The sequence below is a fragment of the Microdochium trichocladiopsis genome (assembly GCF_020744255.1).
Source record: "Microdochium trichocladiopsis strain MPI-CAGE-CH-0230 chromosome Unknown B0I36scaffold_10, whole genome shotgun sequence".
Taxonomy (NCBI): Eukaryota; Fungi; Ascomycota; class Sordariomycetes; order Xylariales; family Microdochiaceae; genus Microdochium; species Microdochium trichocladiopsis.
In genome coordinates, this window is record NW_025763553.1 from 2,587,199 (window position 1) to 2,604,894 (window position 17,696).

Genomic DNA, 17,696 nt, shown 5'->3' on the forward strand with positions numbered 1-17,696 from the left:
TTCCGGCGGGAACTTGCCTGACCATCATTGCCGGCCGGGAAGCCCTCACTTTCGCGCACTCCTGACCATCATTCACAAGCAGATTGCGTCCAGTTGGCGCGTCTCTGCCATACAACAGGGGGCGGGCGCTTGGGCCATTGCACTCATTCTGAACCCCAAGTGCTACATATTAGGATTGGCACTTGGACACAAACTTACGGTGGGCAGGGATGATAACCCCCAGGAACCACCCGCCCCCCGGCCATTTGGGCTACCCCCATTTTCCCATAAGGTTCAGGTAAGTGAAGGAGAGAGCTGGGGTTCACACGGCAGACACCGGGCGGGAAAGATGAAGGGTGAGAGCCACGCGACGACGCGTTGTCGCAGCTCAGGCACAGAAAAAAAAAGGAGAGTTCATCATTAGGCTAGACCGGTAGATAGATATAAAAAATATGTCAATACTTACGACCATGCTTTATCTACGTCATTCGAGCTCTACTGTACAGTGGTAATTGAGGCACTACTAACAAACCCGTCCAGACGCGAAACGCGGCAGCGACTGCAGCGAGACCAGGTGCCGCAGCCGGGCAACGTCAGGGAGTAGAGATGGAAGACCATCACGACGACGCCGGAGCGCCCCCATCGGAAATCAATGTATATCTCCACGAGGAGTCGCGCGTTCTTATATGCTCGGTATGCAAGGCTGGCATCCAGCCCCGGCCCGGCATTGAGTCCCACTTCCGGCGGAGGCACGGCGCAAAGGGTGCTGTTCTGCAGCGGATCCGGGAGAAGGCCACGACAGCCGCCGCAACGGCAGGTGGGCTGGCGGACCCACAGACAGCGGAGACGCCAGCAGATGGGACGTCGCCCGTCCAAGAGCTCCGGGTACAGGCCGGGTTCAGCTGCACAGCATGCCGCTTCTTAACGACAAACGAGATGGTAATCCGGCAGCACTGGACAGGGAGGAAGTCGGAGGTGGACGATAGCCATGGTTGCTATGAGCGTTCAAAGAATAACTGGACAGCCGTAGCACTCCAGTCTTTCTCCCGAGCGAGGCAGCTTACACGATACTGGATTGTCGACACCACCACTCCGCCACATCGAGTAACCACAGGAGAGGAGACTACGACTGGGAGAGAGGCAGAGTTATGATCTGCCTTACCGGATACAGAGTGGGAGCTGCAGCTTCGCAAGTACGAGGCGAAGGCTACAGCAAAGGCAGAAGAGCGGCAACGTATGATCGGTGAGGAGACGGGGGTCGATTTTGAGTCTGTGCATCTAGCAGGGTTGGACATGGCTGAGCTTCGAAGGGCCGCTCAGCCAGGTCTGACTCCAAGGGAACTGGCCAGGCTAGGATGGGCAGCAAAGAGAGGCCGAGAAGAGGAGGAGGCGATGTTTGTGCGACTGGGCCAGAGCTTCGACCGGACGATTTCTCGATGCGAGCAGCGGATCGGGCAGGTCCCCGTCGAGACGCTCTGCTGGTTGGCGAGCCGGGATCCAGGACGTCCAGCTCCACAACCGTTCGAGCTAAAGCAGGAGGCTCGGACAAGAGAGAGGTATCGCGCGTACTGGAGACAGTATCTCTGCTACTGTGTCCGAGCGTATCGTCTTGGCCGGTCAGAAGCGAGGACGAAGCGCCATATTCGACTAAGCGATGCGCAGTGGCTAGCTCTTGTGAATCTAGTCGACGCGCTTAGCAGCAGCGCAAGTAACAGAGGGGGAGGGCTTGTAGTTCCCGGGAACATGGAGCGGGATGAGGACTTAGATGCACGGGTCTTCACATTTTGCATCTCGTCACTCAAACAACAGGTCATAGTGGACCAATTCAAGAACCCGCTTCTGCACTTTACTGCCGTGTTGGCTATTGACCCCGCACGGGCAAAATGGAGGGCTCCCGGCGAGTTCACGGGAACACTAGCCGGGCTGGCGTGGTGTAGTCGCGTGCTACTACTTGAATTGGGTAGGAGACGGCGGAGGCGTAGAGACGCATGGGGAGTCCGTGCGGGGCAGGGATGGATACGAGGTGGTAGTTCCAATCCGTCGCTGGCTCCCATGCCTCGCGACCTTCGCGCTGTCCGCCAACCGACACACTACCAATCCACAAATTTGAGCGACCTCCGTCGGCCCATGCCTTCAAGACCTAGAGATCCTCGCCGAGGCTGATCAGGGCGTCCACCCAGACTCTCATGCCGAGGCGGCACTCGAGGCTCGATCGCAGGTCTCGCAGAGCCGCCTCCAGACGCTTGCTCGCGCCCCCGCGCAGTCTCCCAATGCAAGACTGGTGGGTCGTTGGCTTGACATTCCATCCTCAGGCACCACATCCTCGCCATGCGGTCCGCATCGGACTCGGGGACATTGAGCCGGAATGGAAAATGAAGTCTTATTGGTCAAACTTTTGATCCTGCAGTGCCTCTCGAAATGCTTCATTCGAGATGAGACTTTGGTTTCTGTCGTTCCCATGGTTTGTGCGTTGGGAGAGGCAGCTTGCGATCAAGTCCCCTGCCTACCCAGCGACTGCATGACTGGGTAGGCGCACAACACAACTTGAAACGTTATCCACAGCAGACTCTAGCTCTCTCGCAAAATCGTCCTTCCCTTGTTTCTGTGATGCCCCACGCTTCCTCTTCCGATTCAGGCCACTACGGCCTATCGAGCCGAGAGGCTGGCGACCGCGGAACTCTGCACGTTCGAAATCCACAACCATGAGATTGCCACTGTTTGTATCGCAGAGGATGTTGCGTGGCTCCGCGTCACGGTGGAGAACGCGCAGTTTGTGCACTGCCTTGAATATCGTGGTGACCGCTTTGACGACGCCCGCCTTGTTGGTCTGATCACCGCAGTCAAACAAGGGCCGCCCAGCCCAGCTGAGAAACATGAAGTGCACGTAAACACCGCTGTCGTAATAGTATGGCCGAATTAAGTCTATGCTGCCGAGACAGACGGGGATGTGCTTCCCCTGGATGGCCCGGAGTCGGTCGTATATCTCGTTCTCGTGCTGCATGCAGGCACGGTCGAGACCCTCCATACCCTTGGCAACGAGCGTATAGCCGTGGGTTGACAGCCGCACCTTGAAGAGTGACCCGCGCGCCCCGGATCGATGGAGTGGCGCACAATCCGCATCGCGGCCGCGGTCCATGGCAAGCTGGTCTCTGATGCGGCGGAGGAACTCGAGCCGGTCGATGTGCCCCTGCCCGTGATGGTCCGAGTTGGGGCAGTTCTCGTCCGTGGGCCCGCCAAATGCTAATCCCAGAAGGCATTGTTGAGTGCAGAATGGCCGGCCTTGTATGTTCGGCTTCGTCGCTTGGCCTTGCTCCCGTTGCTCGCCTTGGCGCCGTCCTCGTTTCCCACCACCCCCCGAGCCCGGTCCCGTCGACGGCACCACTTTCCCGCCGGTGCGAGATGGATTCGGAGTAGGAGAAGGAGGATCTTCGTCGTCGTCCTCTGGGCGTCCAACGTTAGCGTCCAGTTGCTGGCAGCGGGAGCGGGTCCGAATTGGCGATCGCTTAAAGCCCTTCCAACGCTGGGGCTTATAGGGAGAGGCGCGGGGTTCCTTGCGTTTGCGCTCCGTCACCGGAATATTCCTCAGAATATCGTCGTACTCGACAGCCCAGGTATCAAGCCTCTCGGCCTCGTCATGCCATGACTCGGGCGGCGGTCTCGCGCGGAGAGCCTGGAGAATGAAGGCGAAGACCTGCGCGGCGGCCGTGCGATGGAGCCTTGTCTCGTCGTCGTCCATAACGTCCAGGTTCGGCACGCATACCGAGAAGTAAACGGTAGCAGGATCGTCCGGGATATGGAGGAAGACGAAGGCCTCTCCCGTGCACACGTAGCCGTACTGGATGCCCTTGCCGATCATGTACGAGAAGAGTTGGGTGACGACAGCTGCGGTAAGTGCCCTGGCCGTGAAGGCGAAGCCCTGACCGTCGTTGTTGATCACGTCACGTTCCGGCCGAATTTCCGACTCGAGACCTGTGACGACCTCGTCGACGCTCAGCTTGTGTGGCGCCTTGTATTCGATAGCGAGTGCCGGGACATTCTGGCCGTCCGAAGTCCTGTATATACAGAACTGGTCCGCCCGATTACCCTTGCCCCTCGCCCTGCGACGGGCCTTGGGAGCGCCCGGTGGCTTCGGGGCAGACGCCGACGCCGACGCTGCGGCATCGGCACCGCCCCTGCCAAGAGACATGTGCTCCATGGGCTCGGAGATGGGGTCGTCGTCAGTCGTACCGAGATTCGTATGGCTCTCGAACGTCACGGTTCCCTGGAGGCCGAGACTGCTTCGCAGCAGCGGATCCATGTATGCCCTATCAACCAGCTTCTGTACCGCGTTTTCGATGACATCACGCTCAAAGTCCCGGAGCCCAAGCTCACTGCTAATAGGCTTGAGCAAGGACCTGACGTATTCCAACTGATGTTGAGATGGGAAGGTGGGCAGGGAGGAGAAAAGGTCGCTGATCGAGAGGTCGTCCCAGATCTCCCCTTGTCTCGTTGCGAAGTCGTCCCAGGGGATGATTCGTCGAGGGAAAATTCGGCCGGTCGGGTTGGTAGTGTCACCTTGCGTAGTCAAAGATTGGTCAGTTACGACCTGAATAGCAAGGTTGAGAGAGTGACAGGCCTCGAGATATTGCTGGAGGTCCTGCGGTTGTGATGCTGTTGCAAGTTCTTCGGCCACTTCGCGTCGGCGTTGCTCCTCTTCGCGTCGGCTCTCGGCCTCTCGTAGCAACTGTCGCAGCTTTTGCAGCTCTTCATCCATTATGATTGTAGCGTAGGCAAGCAGCCACCACGGTGGAACGACAAGCCCGAGTGTATTCGTCGGGCGAGGCGAGGGCTCGTTTGGGCCAAAGTTGGAAGGTTGGACGGCAGCCGATGAGGGGTGGGCAGTCTGACAAAACTTGGGTATGGTCGATACTGGTGGTGGAACTCTTCTGGCGGACCAGACACGAAGCTGCGATGTTTCAATTGGAAGAAGGTCGGGATTGAGGATTGTAGATGTTGAGAGCGCGTGAGGGTGTGATCTGGCACCATGACGCGTTTGTTGTTATCTGGGACTGCAGGTTGCTCTTGTCGGCGTTAGGCGATGCCGGCGTTACTTCGGGAACCGGCCCGCCTGCCACCAAGCCGCCACGACCGAGCCACCTAGGCTCCGAATTAGTCAGCCTCGCGCCAGTTGCCACTGATCGGCGACACAGAAAATCAACTAACCCGGCCAACCAATGAACGCGCAGCATCTACCCAATCCGGCCGTCATGGGGAATCTGTGCCTCCAGGGCAACAATGGTATGTCACGGGTGTGGGAGTTTCAGTCTGCAAGTGGCAAGAAAGGGAGGTAGAGGAAGGGAATAAAGAGAGAGAAAAATGGAGGGGGGTGGAGGGGAGAACGAAGAGGAGAGAAGTGCGCAGAGAGCGGAGCAGACGGATAGAGGCAGAAGGGGGAGCGGAGGAGGGATGGCGGGAAGGGAACAGAAAAGGGAGTAAATGAGGGAGCAAGAGGAGCAGAGGAGCAGAGCAGAGACATATGTAGGAACAGAACAATAGTTTCGCCATTCGGTGTAGGCCTGAGAGCGAAGCAACACGAGTGCAAAGACCAATAGGGAAGGCGCTTGACGCTATTGTGCGGGACGGCGTGGCCGACATCACCAAGCTAGAGTTTCTCGGTTATATTCAACAAATACGCAGCCAAGCCTTCAAAAAAGCGACAATTATATCGGGCTTCAGACGGACGGGTATTTGGCCATATAATCCTGAAGCTGTCCTTGCCGAATTGCGACTGCGTATGCCGGCAAAGACACCAAGTCCACCGCCGGGGCCGTCTCATAGGTCCCAACACTCCGGGTCTTCGTTCTGCTCAGCGCCCGTTTCAGTCCGTCAAATAAACAAGGTTGCTGACAAGATTGGGAAGGTCCTTGAGTCCGTTGATGATCTTGATCCACGCTTTTGTTACGATATAAGTCGGTTTCTCCGGGGGTCACTTATGAACGCGGTGGAGTTACTCCAGACAAAACGCGACCTCGGACGCACCCGATATGCGGAAAGAGTTCAAAAACAACGCCGGGCCATGAAGAATATCACATTACAGAATGGAGGGCGCCTTCGGGTTGCCGATGGGCGCAAAATGGTGGTACAGCGGCAGGAAGATGAGGTGGCAAACGCCCGGAAGGTGGTCGAGGCAGCAGAGTTAAAGTATCGTAACGCACTCAAACGTTGCTATTTTGAGACGGCAAAAGAGGCACGCTTATGGCGGACGTCAGGGAAGCTTGCTATGGCATCTATTTACGAAACTGGCTATCCATGCCGGTTGCTGAAGCGATTCGAGTTACAATAGAGGAAAAAGTGGCGATATGGGTGGTGTGGCGATGTGGTGAGCACCACCTTTTGGTGGTGGGCTTGACCGCCATCCTAAAGAGTGGGGCGTGGCACGGATACCAGTGGCAGGAGCTCTCGACCAGGCCCGACTCGTGGCGCGCCACCCCCACCAGCATCCTAGTTGGTGCATGCGTTTCGTTGTCGATTGCTCTCGTGCTCCAAGAACGGAAGACCAAAATTCCTCTATTAGGGCGGAGATGCGTTTGGGCGAAGATTTACGTGCATTGTCGGTTGCAATACTAGGCGGCTAAACCCAGCCCTAACAGACGGCTAACAGCCGGTGCCAAGAAATGGGGTTGTCGAGGGGGAGGGTGGCCCTATTGGTTGATAGCCACCGGGCGCAATAAATATGCGCACGCGCACGCGCGTACGCGCGTGTGTGTGTGTGGCTCGTTACCGACCGGAATGACGGGCAGGTACGGCGCAAGAGTAAGACTGCTCGTCAGATGTTCTCGACTAACATCGTTGCTATCATATATCCGTCACATGTTAGGTACTGAATAACCTCGCTGCCTCAAACTCAGCAGGGTGAGTGCTGAGTAATCCTGCTATAGCGTTCCAGGCCTTGGCCGTGTCTTGCGAAAAGATTAGCGCCGGTGGCATTCTGGATGCAGTGACGCCGAGGCTTTACGCTGATTATCTGTTTATTACCGCCGCGATCAGGGTAGTCACAACACTCTTCGGCTCTTGATTCAGTGTTGCTCAGTGAGATTCATTCCTGGCCTGGGTGCTTGGGTGCTGCCCAGGAGGAATATGCATGGAGCGTACGTGCTAGATCCTGCAGGTCCTTATGATAACCGATAATGAATTGCTAAGGATGAAAGCCGTGACCTGTCTAACACCTCACGAGACGAGTCGATTAAGGGATATTGAAGTGGATTTTTCGGTCCCTGGTGGCCCGTAAAGTAGGTAGCCTCTCCGGCTAGGGATGCCGCGGCTTGTACGCCACATCAAGACAGCAAGGGGAGAAGAATGAAAGCGAGGGCATAAGACGAATTTCAACCATGATCATGGATGAGAAGGAGAAGAACTCACAAGAGGCGTCGAGAGCTTCGCGGCCCAGACGCTCGCACATGGCATGCAAACAAAGCTTCCCTTCTACTATCGGTCGGGGGGTTGGGTGGACTCAGTGGCGAGGCGTGCGACGAGCAACAGTCCGCCTTGGAATGAGGTCTCATTTTCGAGTTTCACTTATGCAAGCAACCGGCTTTGATGACCTCACGACTACCACACGGAGAATGCCGAGGAATTCGATAACCACTAAGGCTGAAGCTGACTTGCATTCCAATGAGAGCTATAGGGGGGTTGCGTGCAAAGGTTTCAAGGAGAAAAAGCATGTGATTCCTTTCTCGCCTTTAATACTTATCCTCAACTCAGCGTCACGAGTGACATCAGTCAGACCATGTCCACCATCTCCTCCCCTCTCTGAACTTCTCGATGTGAGCTGAAATGGCGGCAGCACCTGGTATAAGGAGGGTGATCGTCCTATACGATGGCACATGGTGCGGCCGCACAACCAACACCAGGAGCAATATCCACCTCCTCGCGACAATGATCGGGGTCAATATGGCAGCGCCACAGCCTTCATACTCCTCGCCACCGGGCTCGCCGCAAGATATACGGGCCAGTTACTTCGACGGAGTCGGCTCGAACGGCAAGTTTACGAACTACCTGTGGAATGGCGCCTTTGCAACGCAGGCGAGAGACGAATGCACCGAGGTTTACAGGTTCATTGTCCAGAATTTCACTTGGGACCACATGTTCACACTGAGGTATGGATGTTCGGCATCAGCCGAGGAGCCTACATTGTCAGATCCGTTGCCGGTTTGATCAACAATTGCTGCATCATCATTATGCAAAATCCAGCGAACATTGCTCTCATCGATCAGGCCTACAGCCTGTATCGGAACCCACACCCAATCCACCACCCATCATCGCCCGAGATGGTCGATTTCAGATCGAGAGTCAGTCACGCAGTACGGACACCAATAAAGTTCATGGGCATTTTCGACACTGTCGGGAGTCGTGGCATTCCAAGGCTGAACTACGACACTGAAACAGGATTCGAGTGGCCCGAGTTTTACAACAACGTGGTGTCGACTGGGGTAGAGAAGGTCTACCATGCCCTGGCGATCCACGATAGGTTTTGGATATTTGAACCATGCCTAGCATCAAGGGACCCGAGGCATACTCCATCAGAGAAAGTTTGAGAGTTGCATTTGGGCTTGCGTCTCTTGAAGAACCTCCAATCGTTGCCCATTCCACGGAAGATCGGGCTGTGTGAAGTATCTTCCTACTAACCAGAAAAGTTTTGGCGCAACATTATAAACTGCACGCCCCTGCCATAGTAACGTAATCCACAAGTGACCCGCCAATACAAGTGACCCGCCAACTTTCCTGTCCCTCTCGTACAAGCTATCTTCTTTCCTCTTTTTCTCCACCAATAATTATGCCACAGCAATTAAACGAAGCCGACATTATTCTAGCGCTAAATGCGCTTCGATCAGACCCAAAATTAAGCGTACTTAAGGCTGCACAGATCTACAATATACCTCGTACGACGCTCCGGGACCGATACCGTGGCGCACAGCGAAAACAAGACGTACGACCACCCTGCCAGAAATTAACTTCGTACGAAGAGGATAGCATCGTACGATACGTACTCGACCTAGATTCGCGTTCGTTTCCACCGCGCCTTAGTGGTGTTCGAGAAATGGCGGATCGACTCCTCCGCGTACGCGACGCGCCACGCGTCGGAACGAACTGGGCCTCGAACTTCGTACGACGACGACCTGAGATCCGTACGCGTTTTAATCGAAGAATCGACTACCAGAGGGTCCTCTGCGAAGACCCGGACGCGTATCGCGCGTGGTTTGAGCTCGTACGAAACATAATCGCGTGGACCGACGCGTGGCGCAGCCCGCTTATCGAGCAGTCGATTCGCCATTTCTCCAACCTCACTTAGCCGAGGAGGATATGCTCGCGCATCCAAGTCGAGAATATAGTCGACAATCGTCTGCTCCTCTAGCTCTGTTAATTTCATCGAATTTGGTAGGCTATCGCGTCGAGAAGGCGTCCCCGTATAGCGGCGGGTAAGCGTTGTTCGAGAGACGTTGTAGATTGCAGCTGCGCGGCGTATAGAAAGGGAAGGATCACGGTCCATAGCTTGAAGAGCGAGATTCAATTGGTTATCTTTAGAAGGGGTCTCCATGGCTGGTTGTTGAGTAAGATGTGTTAGAAGATGGAATTCTAGTGAAGTGATGGAGGTGGCCCACTCGCTATGCTGGCCCACTCGCTATGCATTTACGTTATGCATCGTCCATAAAAGCTCCACCTCCCTCCATTTCTGGCTTTCGTTAACCTTGCCGACGCCCAGCGACCCAATAACTTACAACAGTACAGTGCTACAATATTGACTGGTAGAGGTTCTCCTACCCAAATCACGGGCAATGCCTTTTCCGGTATACGAGCTTTTAGCGCCACGGACACCAAAGGTTACATTATAGAGGCACTTACTAGCAAAATCACATGCAAAGCATTTTGAAAATGCCAATGACTTCTGAAGTAATTCTCCCATGCAATCATCATAGCGGCCCGTACCCTGTGGTTTAAGCTGCTACTGTTTGTATTGGTCCTCGTACATTAGGTAACAACGGCCGTAGCGTGCTGCAACAATAGCCCCGAACCTTAATATTATGCCGAGAGATGCATGTTCGAGGCAAACGGTGAATACGGCCTCATTTCCTGAACGACACGAGTAACGTAATCCACAAGTGACCCGCCAATACAAGTGACCCGCCAACTTTGAAGGCACTCGTACGACAATATATAAGTCAAATCAACCACAACGCCTTAAATCAATTGAAACTATTCAGAATCCTCTTCTTCAGAGGCAGATACAACTTTCTGACACGTACGAGCATTATGGCCGGGCTCGCCGCAGACGCCACATCGTCGCGCGCGTGTTTCGGGCCTCCTCGTACGACCACTATTCTGACTCGTTTCCGCCCTTAACTGCTCCGTCGCGTCGATTTGAGCCTTCAAATCTTTTGCCTGGTCAATCGTTAGGGACCCTCCTTTCTGGAGCTGTTTTCTTTTCGTACGACGACGGCGGCTAAGGCGGTCGTTTGCATCTCGAAGTTCGGCGAGGTCATGGCGCATAAGGGTCTGCTCGTGCACCATCATTGTGATTCCTTTTCTCAGCTGCCGTAGGCTCTCAATAATGGACGACGGAGAGCTATTCTGGTGTCGTACGATGCGATTTTGAATATACTCCGTCTGCGATTCGGCCTCAATTGGGTTGTTCGGCGTCTTTGAAACCCATGGGGGTGGTAGTCCAGCAGAGGAACCTGGCGGTGTCGGCGTATGAAACTTCATATCTAGCTGCGAAATCACATAATTCGGGTCGTACGGTACTAGGCCAGTTGCTCTAAAGCCTGCCTGGATGTTTGACTTTGTCATCGCAGCGTCGTACGCCTTATAAAAGGCTGGGAGGAAGTCCTCCTTCGAAACATGGGTTACGTGCGCCCGCATAAGACCTTCGATTTCTTTACCGTACGCCCGTTTTAGAGGTCCAAAACACCCAACATCGAGAGGCTGGAGCTTATGCGACGAATGAGCAGGCATACAGAGCGTTACAATGTTCTGTTCCTTGCAGTAGAGCTCGAAGTCGACGGAATGGTGGCTCTCGTGGCCGTCGAGGATGAGGAGGCGGTGGGTACCCTTCGTACGACTCTTCGTATGGAAATCGAAGTGTTTTACCCATTCTAGACCTCTCTCGTTCGTCGTCCAGCCATTGTCTGAAAGCGCGATTACCCAGTCGGCCGGTAGAGGGCTATTCGCAGTCCAGGAGTCGAGGTGGACCTTCCCCGCGAAGATGATATATGGTGGGATCGAATAGCCGTACGACGCGATGCCCTGGATTACTGTAACCCATTCCTGATTACCTTGTTGTACGGCTCTTGGCTTGCCGCGTCGATCGGAGGTCGTAACGACAGTTTCGGCGGAGATCTTACCCATCGCGAAGCCCGTTTCGTCGAAGTTGTAGATATCGTCATCGTGGATCCCGACATATGAGACGACGCCCGTGACCAGCTACGTATTTGTTAGCGGGAGGTACGGCGGTAGTCTGCTCCTACAGAAGGGTTAGGGAGTCCTACACTGGAAAAAGCCATGAATGTGATAGCCATGCGGACTGGCTGCTCCTGCTTCTTATACCACATGGTATTCAGGATGGTGACAGCTGGGAAATAGAGGCGCTTCGAAGACACCCATGAGAAAACGAAGCGCCATGAGGCCTGCCGCGTTCTGAGCTGCGCCAAGACACATCACGAGAATACCCCAAACAACGACAGCAGCTCCGACCGTCTTGCCCACCGGGAACTTCTGCAGAACGACGCTGCCGGGGTATTCCGCGATAAGCCAACCGAAATAGAAGATCGAGCCGACTGGTGAAAGAAAGGAGTCAGTCTGGGTATTCCGCTCCGTGCAACATGTCCCGATGGTTGTCGTGGTTATGGCTGTGACTCACCCCAACTGTATTGCTGGCCGACCAGATGCGTGTCCGTCGTCATGCCGTATAGTGCGGCGTTGGAGATGAGGATTTTCTACTGCATTGTCAGCACGGCCGCCTCTGCCGTGATCAGCCACAGGCTGTTGTTTCACGGATGGGGAAGGCCATACATCAACCGCAGCAATGGTAATGGTGCCGATGATGAGCGGCATGAGGCGCCAGTCGATCTTGCGGAGCACAGCTCCAGCCTCTGATGGCTCGTAGTCTGCCCACTCGCTGTGCACGCGGAGGTAGGCAGCCGCTGGCTCCTCCTCGAGGACGATGGGGGCCTTTTCGGCGACATCCACTGCTGCAAGATCGCCCAAGCGCGGGTCCACCTCGATGTGGCTCTCGCCTTGGCCATCGCGTCTCCAGCCGTCGCGTTCATGGTCAGAGTGCCAAAGCAGAACTTTATGGTACAAGCAGCGGAGAGTGCAAGAGTGCCGAAAGGTATTGGAGGAATGAATGCAGGCCGGACCCCAATGAACGACTGATAACAGGGGACATTGCGAGAATTCTGGCCGAGATATATACCTGGCGGCGTGCTCAGAGGGCATGGAAACGTCGACTACGGGGGGAGTCCACGCTAAGGGCACGCCAAGAGTATTCTCGACCTTGGACTCTCCATTGAGCACCGCCCTCACACACAGATACGTCGTCGTCGGCTGGTGGTGCCCGATAACGATGTAGCTGGTCTCTACGAAGTGCGCCCACCTTCCCCACATCTGCTATCGGCTCCTAGCCATGCCCACGCATCATATCACGCCTCCACCAGCGCGGACTTATCAGCGGACTTTTGTGCGACGCGGTCGTCTGTACCCCATTGATGCCGCCACGGCTCGGGGGACGGAGTCAAGCTCAGTTGGATTCGATGTAGGTCTCGGAGAGGCAAGTACTGGAGACCCACAGCCAGCGCTCTCCCTCCGCCGAGTGTGCCGACGATCTGTGTGCGCTTCGCACTTTCTCATCCTCAAATGAGGTCTTCTTGCAAGGCCCACATTCCGGTCCGTACTCTCATTATATATCCACATTAATACGAAGAATCTCGATCCGGGGCCGGTAGTTGAAGGACGCTTCTTGGGGTTTCAAACGCAACCGCTTCGCAAGAGCGGCAAAGTCCTCCGGATATAGCAGGAGCGGGCACTTGTAAATTGCTGCCAGGGCAGGCTCGAAAAAGATTCGATCACATCTGGCCATTAAAAGGAGGGAGCGCCGGGTCTCGTCGCATTCCTTATACGATGCATTCGGATCCCGCAAAGGTGCAGCCACATACTCGAATATGCGCAGCCAAACATGGTAAGGTAGGTCATTGCCAGGGTAAGTGAATGTCGGCTGTTTCAGCTTGACCGAGTCTTTGAAGTTCGCCTTTGACCGTCGAGATCCTTGTGCTGTGGACGCTTTGTCCGTCCCTCGCATGCGCTTCCGAGCAGTCCGAGACGCAGCCCTCGAAGGGCGTTTTCTATTGACGGTTGGCTGCTGTACCGGAACTGGCTCAACGTCATCTGAGAAGCTTTGATCTGTGTCTGGAGAGGCGAGGAGCGCTGCGGCTGCGCGAGTGTGTCGAGCTGGCTTCTTGATTTTGGCGGCACGAGGAGGTATAGATCGCAAGCCGCGACTCGGCCCGGTATTAGGCATGGTTGTTGCGAGCAGTGAGGTCCATTAGGAGTAGCTTGGCTTGCTAGTCGAAGAGGCAATGGCTAGACTGGACTGGAATCTGCAAAGCTGGAGCATGAGAGGTCGGGGACCATGGCAATAGGCTGTCGAATATTGAAGCGCGCGAGAGGTGGAAGAGATATGATCGAGGATCACGAATCGCGGGGGTGCAGTCGTCGTGAGGCGGTCGTGTGAGAATTGTGTTGAATAGGGCGTAGCATTCGTTCAAGTTGGAAGTGGAACAATAGGATTGAAGCACTGACGACTGCACAAAGCAAGTGCAGATCCGCCTGCAGGCAGGCAGGCAGCCGCTGGCCCACAGTGCCCGCGTTACGCACCCCGCTGTGGCTCCCTGCAGACGAGCTCCAGGGGGGAATGGAGGCTGCGGTGGGGCATGTCACGCCATCCCGTCTTCGCATGGGCAAGCTTTATCATGCACTCCACCACGATTCTTGCGATGTTGCAGTTCTGTACCACTGGCAGTTACTGGCCTCGCCGGCTTGTTAAATAGAAGGTGACGAAGCATACACAGGTGCATATTTATCAAGGAGAATCATACCGGGGGTAACGCTAAGGGTTGAGTTGTCTCCTCTAAGGCGCAGACTGGCTCTATCGCCAGCTCATCTGGAGTTGAGCTAGGCTCGTACTGAAAGATCTGGTGAAGAAATCAACCACAGACTCGCTTGCGACTCCGGGCTTTGCGGTCGCTGAGCCCAGACGATGCCATTGATTGTTCACGAGCTCGTAATAGTAAGCCAAAGAAACTGCAAGTCGTCATTTACTTCGCCGGCAGATGTGACGCCCTTGCTGTAACCTTGGAGTGACTGCAATATTGGAACTGGTGCCGTTGATCTACGCCATGCAGCTCTATGAATCGCCGCCCTGAAAGCATTGAGTTCAAGGATATCACCGTGTAGTCTATCGTGACACTGCGCCAGGTGTAATTGGAACGACAGGCGTATCTTCAACAGTGTGTATGGGATCACAGGCACTGTGCGCTTGATCCCAGACAGGCACGCCCCCTGGCCGTAGCGCCGTTGCACGGTACGCGTCGCTTCTTTCATCGCCAGCCAGCTCCCACGCGCTTCACTTTCCGGCCCGAGATCATCTTCACTCTGCGCCTCATCCTCGTTCAGTGTTCTCGCACCGTTCCCGTCGCTCTCTTACACTCACGTGTCTCGGGCAACACGTCCACATCGCCACGCAAACGAGCGCGTTTGTGTGTTGCGCATTGTCCCCCATTATTCTTGTTTCCTTTAGTCATCCTTCATGCACATCAACTCCAATTAAGCAACACGTCGCCACGCCTGACTCTCATCTGGCTGCGTCGGCACAAGCGGATAATCCTGTCTTTCGCGCCGCCACGAGGCGTCTTCTCTCCAGTGCCGTGCGGGAACTTGGCACCTGGCACTGTATAGTTGAAGCATGCGTGCTTGAACCGCCGTCCTGTCCACGTGCGCGCCGTGTGCAGCGGGGGACGGTTGCCGTCACTCATGGTCTGCATAAGTGATCACAGCTATCAGTCATAATCAAGGAGTCGCGCCGTCGTGGCAGGCTGCTCTCATGGTCGGTCCACCTCAGACATGGCAGCTACGACACCATTCAAGCGCGACTTCCCATTCCTCCACCGGGCATGGAAGACCGCCGTCGGCCATCTGTCGCCGTATGCTCCGGAGGGCATCTTCACAACAAACGGTGAACATGGCGTCACCGGCAATGGCGACGACGCCGGGCATCGGCCAGCAAAGCGGCGCCGCCTCTCGCAGAGCTCGGCAGACCGAGGTCTCGGTGACTTGGTTGGCAAAATTCTGCCAGATGAGCCCTGCCACTTTGAGAAGGCTTTGCGTATTGAGGTGCTTAAAATCACTCAAAGGGGCGGGCCGGTCCTCACTCCGGACTCATCCACCAAGGACGCCAGCGCTGGATCTCCAGTCAAGAAGGACAAGGTGACCACTTCTGTTAGATGTCGCTGCAAGTTGATCATCTGTCGCGCGCCACGTCCAGAAGAGCTTCGGATCCTCTACTGTGACAGCCAAATCTGCAACGTCAAGGTGCCGTCAGATGCTGACGGGGGTCGCCGGATGGCTCGGATCTACCTCACCAAGCCTTTCCATATTCCCGCGGAGAAGATCTATGTTCTTCGAGAGGACGACGATCTCTTCACCTTGGAAGACTCTTACTTTATCTCTGTCGAGTTGGAGTCAGCTGGCGACCCGAACTGGCCTCCGCAAGCTCTCCTTGCCAAGGAGCAGCGAGATGACGCAAAGGACGCAGGAAAGCGCTGGGTTCTATCGGCCCAGACAACATACCAATTTGACAAGCACCGGACAACAGCGCCCGTGAAGCTCAGGAGAAAGGTCGGCTTCGAGGCCGATGCTGGTTTGGATTTGGACATCGATCTGAGATGGCCAACCAACCATGCAGGCGCGCCTCTGCGCGCAAGGCCAGTCGAATCGCCTTCAGAGGTGAAGGCGGCAGCAAGCGGTGCTCTAGAAACGCTCACGAGTGGCCAACTCAACCAGAGCGCTGAGACTGAGAACATCATACGTGCAGGGGATGGTCACGAACCACCACCGGATGAAGATTTTGACGAGACTGGAGAAGCAGTCACGCCAACACGAGCTCTTAGACAGAAGAAGAAGCAGATTTACAACCTCAAAGCCTTGAGCGACAAAGCCCGCGGGAAGGGCCTGAAGGAACGGAAACAGCAAGTCAAGGCCACAGAGAGTGGCCTCGAGGCGGGACGCGTGACCTGGGTGCTTCCACAACTCGGTCAAGTCACGACGGCTGACTTCGGTTGCATTCGATGTTATGCCACGCATCCATCTCAGGCATTGCTTCTGCAGCACACAGAGGATCATCCGGAATTCAAGTTCAGGCTCGACTTGAGTGGGAAGCACGGCATGAGGATCTTGATATCACAACATGGCCAACCCACACCAGAGCCAGAAGATGCGGAAAGTGAGCCGGCACGGGAGATGACTCCGCGGAAACAGCCCAAGCCTCGTGTATCGCATCAGAAGCAGGTAAGTTCCTGGGCCCCGATCAGTGCACTTGTCCTACAACAACTAATGGATACAGCAGCGCTTGCTTCCTGTGAAGCCAAAGGACCCGAGGCAGCTGATCCCGGACAACAAGCAGCCGCTCTACAACCGCGTGACGAAGGCAACGCTCGCACCTGGGGCCTTGATAGAACCACCACCCGTGGACGACTCCTGGCTGATGCAAAAACACCGGGATGTTATTCTTGACTACAGCGACGTGCATGCAGAGGAGAAGGAGTACATCTGCGAGTGGGATGCGTTTGTCCTGAAGCAGCGTATAACATCCGAGCCTCACCTTCAGAATGTCTACCTCAGCTTCATCGAGGAGAAGGCGTCCTGGCTCACTTCACGGCAAAGTCGCATGATAGAGTTCGCCAAGCATCTCACTTATCTGAAGGCCCGAAACTCACTGACACAGGAGACGATCATTAAAGCATTTGCAATGTTGCGAGACGCAAAGGCGGACGCGGAGGAGGTTTCATCTGAGGAGCCAAAACCGGCGTCACCAAGGGTTGAAGGCAGGAGGTCTGCGTCAGGTTGTGGCGTGTGTGGTCAGCCAGTCCGTGGTCCTTCGACGCTGATATGTGATAATGAGGTACGTTTCTATATTGAGGTGTGGTGTGCAGCTTGGCTGACTGATATCGCAGGATTGCGATCGACCCTTTTACCACGAGGACTGTATCCGCTCGGAGGCGAAAATGCCTGTAAGCAGTCGCCGATGGCGGTGTAATGGATGCCACGAGGACGCAATGGTGGTCGATTGAGAGTGCGCACCAAACGCCACATTTCATCTACTATGGGGCAGGACAAGGCCAGCGAGGGCGACGAATATGATGCTAGATACACCACCCACAGGAGGGCTGGCTACGCATCAACGAGATCAAGGCCGTGGAAGCTAACATCCTGGCACGCCTACGGGCTGAATGGAGAGGCAGGTGTGGCATGAGATGGAGCCTAGTCACTTGATGCTTGGAAGGGCAAGCTCAAGTTTGAATACAGATTTATGTCGTAAAGGGGAGAAGCTCTCCTACACACCATTAGAGCGTTGGCACCGAGAATAGGGGCGGAGCACATGCAGACACGTGCTCTCTGGGATGACTTGGTGC

General features: G+C 55.4%; 8 protein-coding genes across 8 annotated transcripts; 5 read left to right on the plus strand and 3 right to left on the minus strand.

Moving 5' to 3' along the window:
- Positions 1–371: 371 nt before the first annotated feature.
- B0I36DRAFT_334634 (uncharacterized protein) lies at positions 372–1,319 on the plus strand (the record flags this gene model as incomplete). The annotated part of the gene is made up of 1 exon (XM_046155373.1): positions 372–1,319. A coding segment is annotated over exon 1 (337 nt), but the record flags the coding sequence as incomplete, so codon positions are not given.
- B0I36DRAFT_32789 (uncharacterized protein) lies at positions 1,061–2,380 on the plus strand. Its single transcript, XM_046154524.1, has 2 exons — positions 1,061–1,934; positions 2,259–2,380. Exons 1-2 carry the CDS (start codon positions 1,216–1,218, stop codon positions 2,275–2,277), a joined length of 738 nt encoding a protein of 245 aa, XP_046007734.1. The 5' UTR covers positions 1,061–1,215; the 3' UTR covers positions 2,278–2,380.
- Positions 2,381–2,482: 102 nt separating this feature from the next.
- Positions 2,483–5,205, minus strand: B0I36DRAFT_425157 (uncharacterized protein; the record flags this gene model as incomplete). The annotated part of the gene is given in 3 exon segments (XM_046162313.1): positions 2,483–4,031; positions 4,047–5,115; positions 5,182–5,205. 2 exon segments carry the CDS (start codon positions 4,730–4,732, stop codon positions 2,483–2,485), a joined length of 2,235 nt encoding a protein of 744 aa, XP_046007735.1. The 5' UTR covers positions 4,733–5,115; positions 5,182–5,205.
- Positions 5,206–6,143: 938 nt separating this feature from the next.
- On the plus strand, positions 6,144–6,862 carry B0I36DRAFT_334642 (uncharacterized protein). Its single transcript, XM_046155374.1, has 2 exons — positions 6,144–6,324; positions 6,358–6,862. Exons 1-2 carry the CDS (start codon positions 6,214–6,216, stop codon positions 6,583–6,585), a joined length of 339 nt encoding a protein of 112 aa, XP_046007736.1. The 5' UTR covers positions 6,144–6,213; the 3' UTR covers positions 6,586–6,862.
- An 864-nt stretch (positions 6,863–7,726) lies between these two features.
- B0I36DRAFT_334644 (uncharacterized protein) lies at positions 7,727–8,692 on the plus strand. The gene has a single exon (XM_046155375.1). The coding sequence runs from the start codon at positions 8,196–8,198 to the stop codon at positions 8,550–8,552; it is 357 nt and encodes a 118-aa protein (XP_046007737.1). The 5' UTR covers positions 7,727–8,195; the 3' UTR covers positions 8,553–8,692.
- Positions 8,693–11,553: 2,861 nt separating this feature from the next.
- Positions 11,554–12,450, minus strand: B0I36DRAFT_354183 (uncharacterized protein; the record flags this gene model as incomplete). The annotated part of the gene is made up of 2 exons (XM_046157276.1): positions 11,554–11,789; positions 11,895–12,450. The coding sequence occupies 2 exons, from the start codon at positions 12,448–12,450 to the stop codon at positions 11,554–11,556; spliced, it is 792 nt and encodes a 263-aa protein (XP_046007738.1).
- A 512-nt stretch (positions 12,451–12,962) lies between these two features.
- Positions 12,963–13,528, minus strand: B0I36DRAFT_334664 (uncharacterized protein; the record flags this gene model as incomplete). Its single annotated transcript, XM_046155376.1, has 1 exon — positions 12,963–13,528. A coding segment is annotated over one exon (566 nt), but the record flags the coding sequence as incomplete, so codon positions are not given.
- A 1,562-nt stretch (positions 13,529–15,090) lies between these two features.
- Positions 15,091–17,508, plus strand: B0I36DRAFT_394103 (uncharacterized protein). Its single transcript, XM_046161487.1, has 3 exons — positions 15,091–16,572; positions 16,628–17,185; positions 17,238–17,508. The coding sequence occupies exons 1-3, from the start codon at positions 15,130–15,132 to the stop codon at positions 17,352–17,354; spliced, it is 2,118 nt and encodes a 705-aa protein (XP_046007740.1). The 5' UTR covers positions 15,091–15,129; the 3' UTR covers positions 17,355–17,508.
- Positions 17,509–17,696: the final 188 nt, after the last annotated feature.

Excerpts from the sequence above, each read along its gene's own strand:
- B0I36DRAFT_334644 (XM_046155375.1), top strand. The coding sequence starts at position 8,196 with ATGCAAAATCCAGCGAACATTGCTCTCATCGATCAGGCCTACAGCCTG.
- B0I36DRAFT_334642 (XM_046155374.1), top strand. The coding sequence starts at position 6,214 with ATGGCGGACGTCAGGGAAGCTTGCTATGGCATCTATTTACGAAACTGG. Across the intron at positions 6,325-6,357 it reads AAAAAGTGGCGATATGGGTG|GTGGGCTTGACCGCCATCCT; the intron begins GTGTGGCGATGT and ends CACCTTTTGGTG.
- B0I36DRAFT_32789 (XM_046154524.1), top strand. The coding sequence starts at position 1,216 with ATGATCGGTGAGGAGACGGGGGTCGATTTTGAGTCTGTGCATCTAGCA.
- B0I36DRAFT_394103 (XM_046161487.1), top strand. The coding sequence starts at position 15,130 with ATGGCAGCTACGACACCATTCAAGCGCGACTTCCCATTCCTCCACCGG. Across the intron at positions 16,573-16,627 it reads GTGTATCGCATCAGAAGCAG|CAGCGCTTGCTTCCTGTGAA; the intron begins GTAAGTTCCTGG and ends TAATGGATACAG. Across the intron at positions 17,186-17,237 it reads CGCTGATATGTGATAATGAG|GATTGCGATCGACCCTTTTA; the intron begins GTACGTTTCTAT and ends CTGATATCGCAG.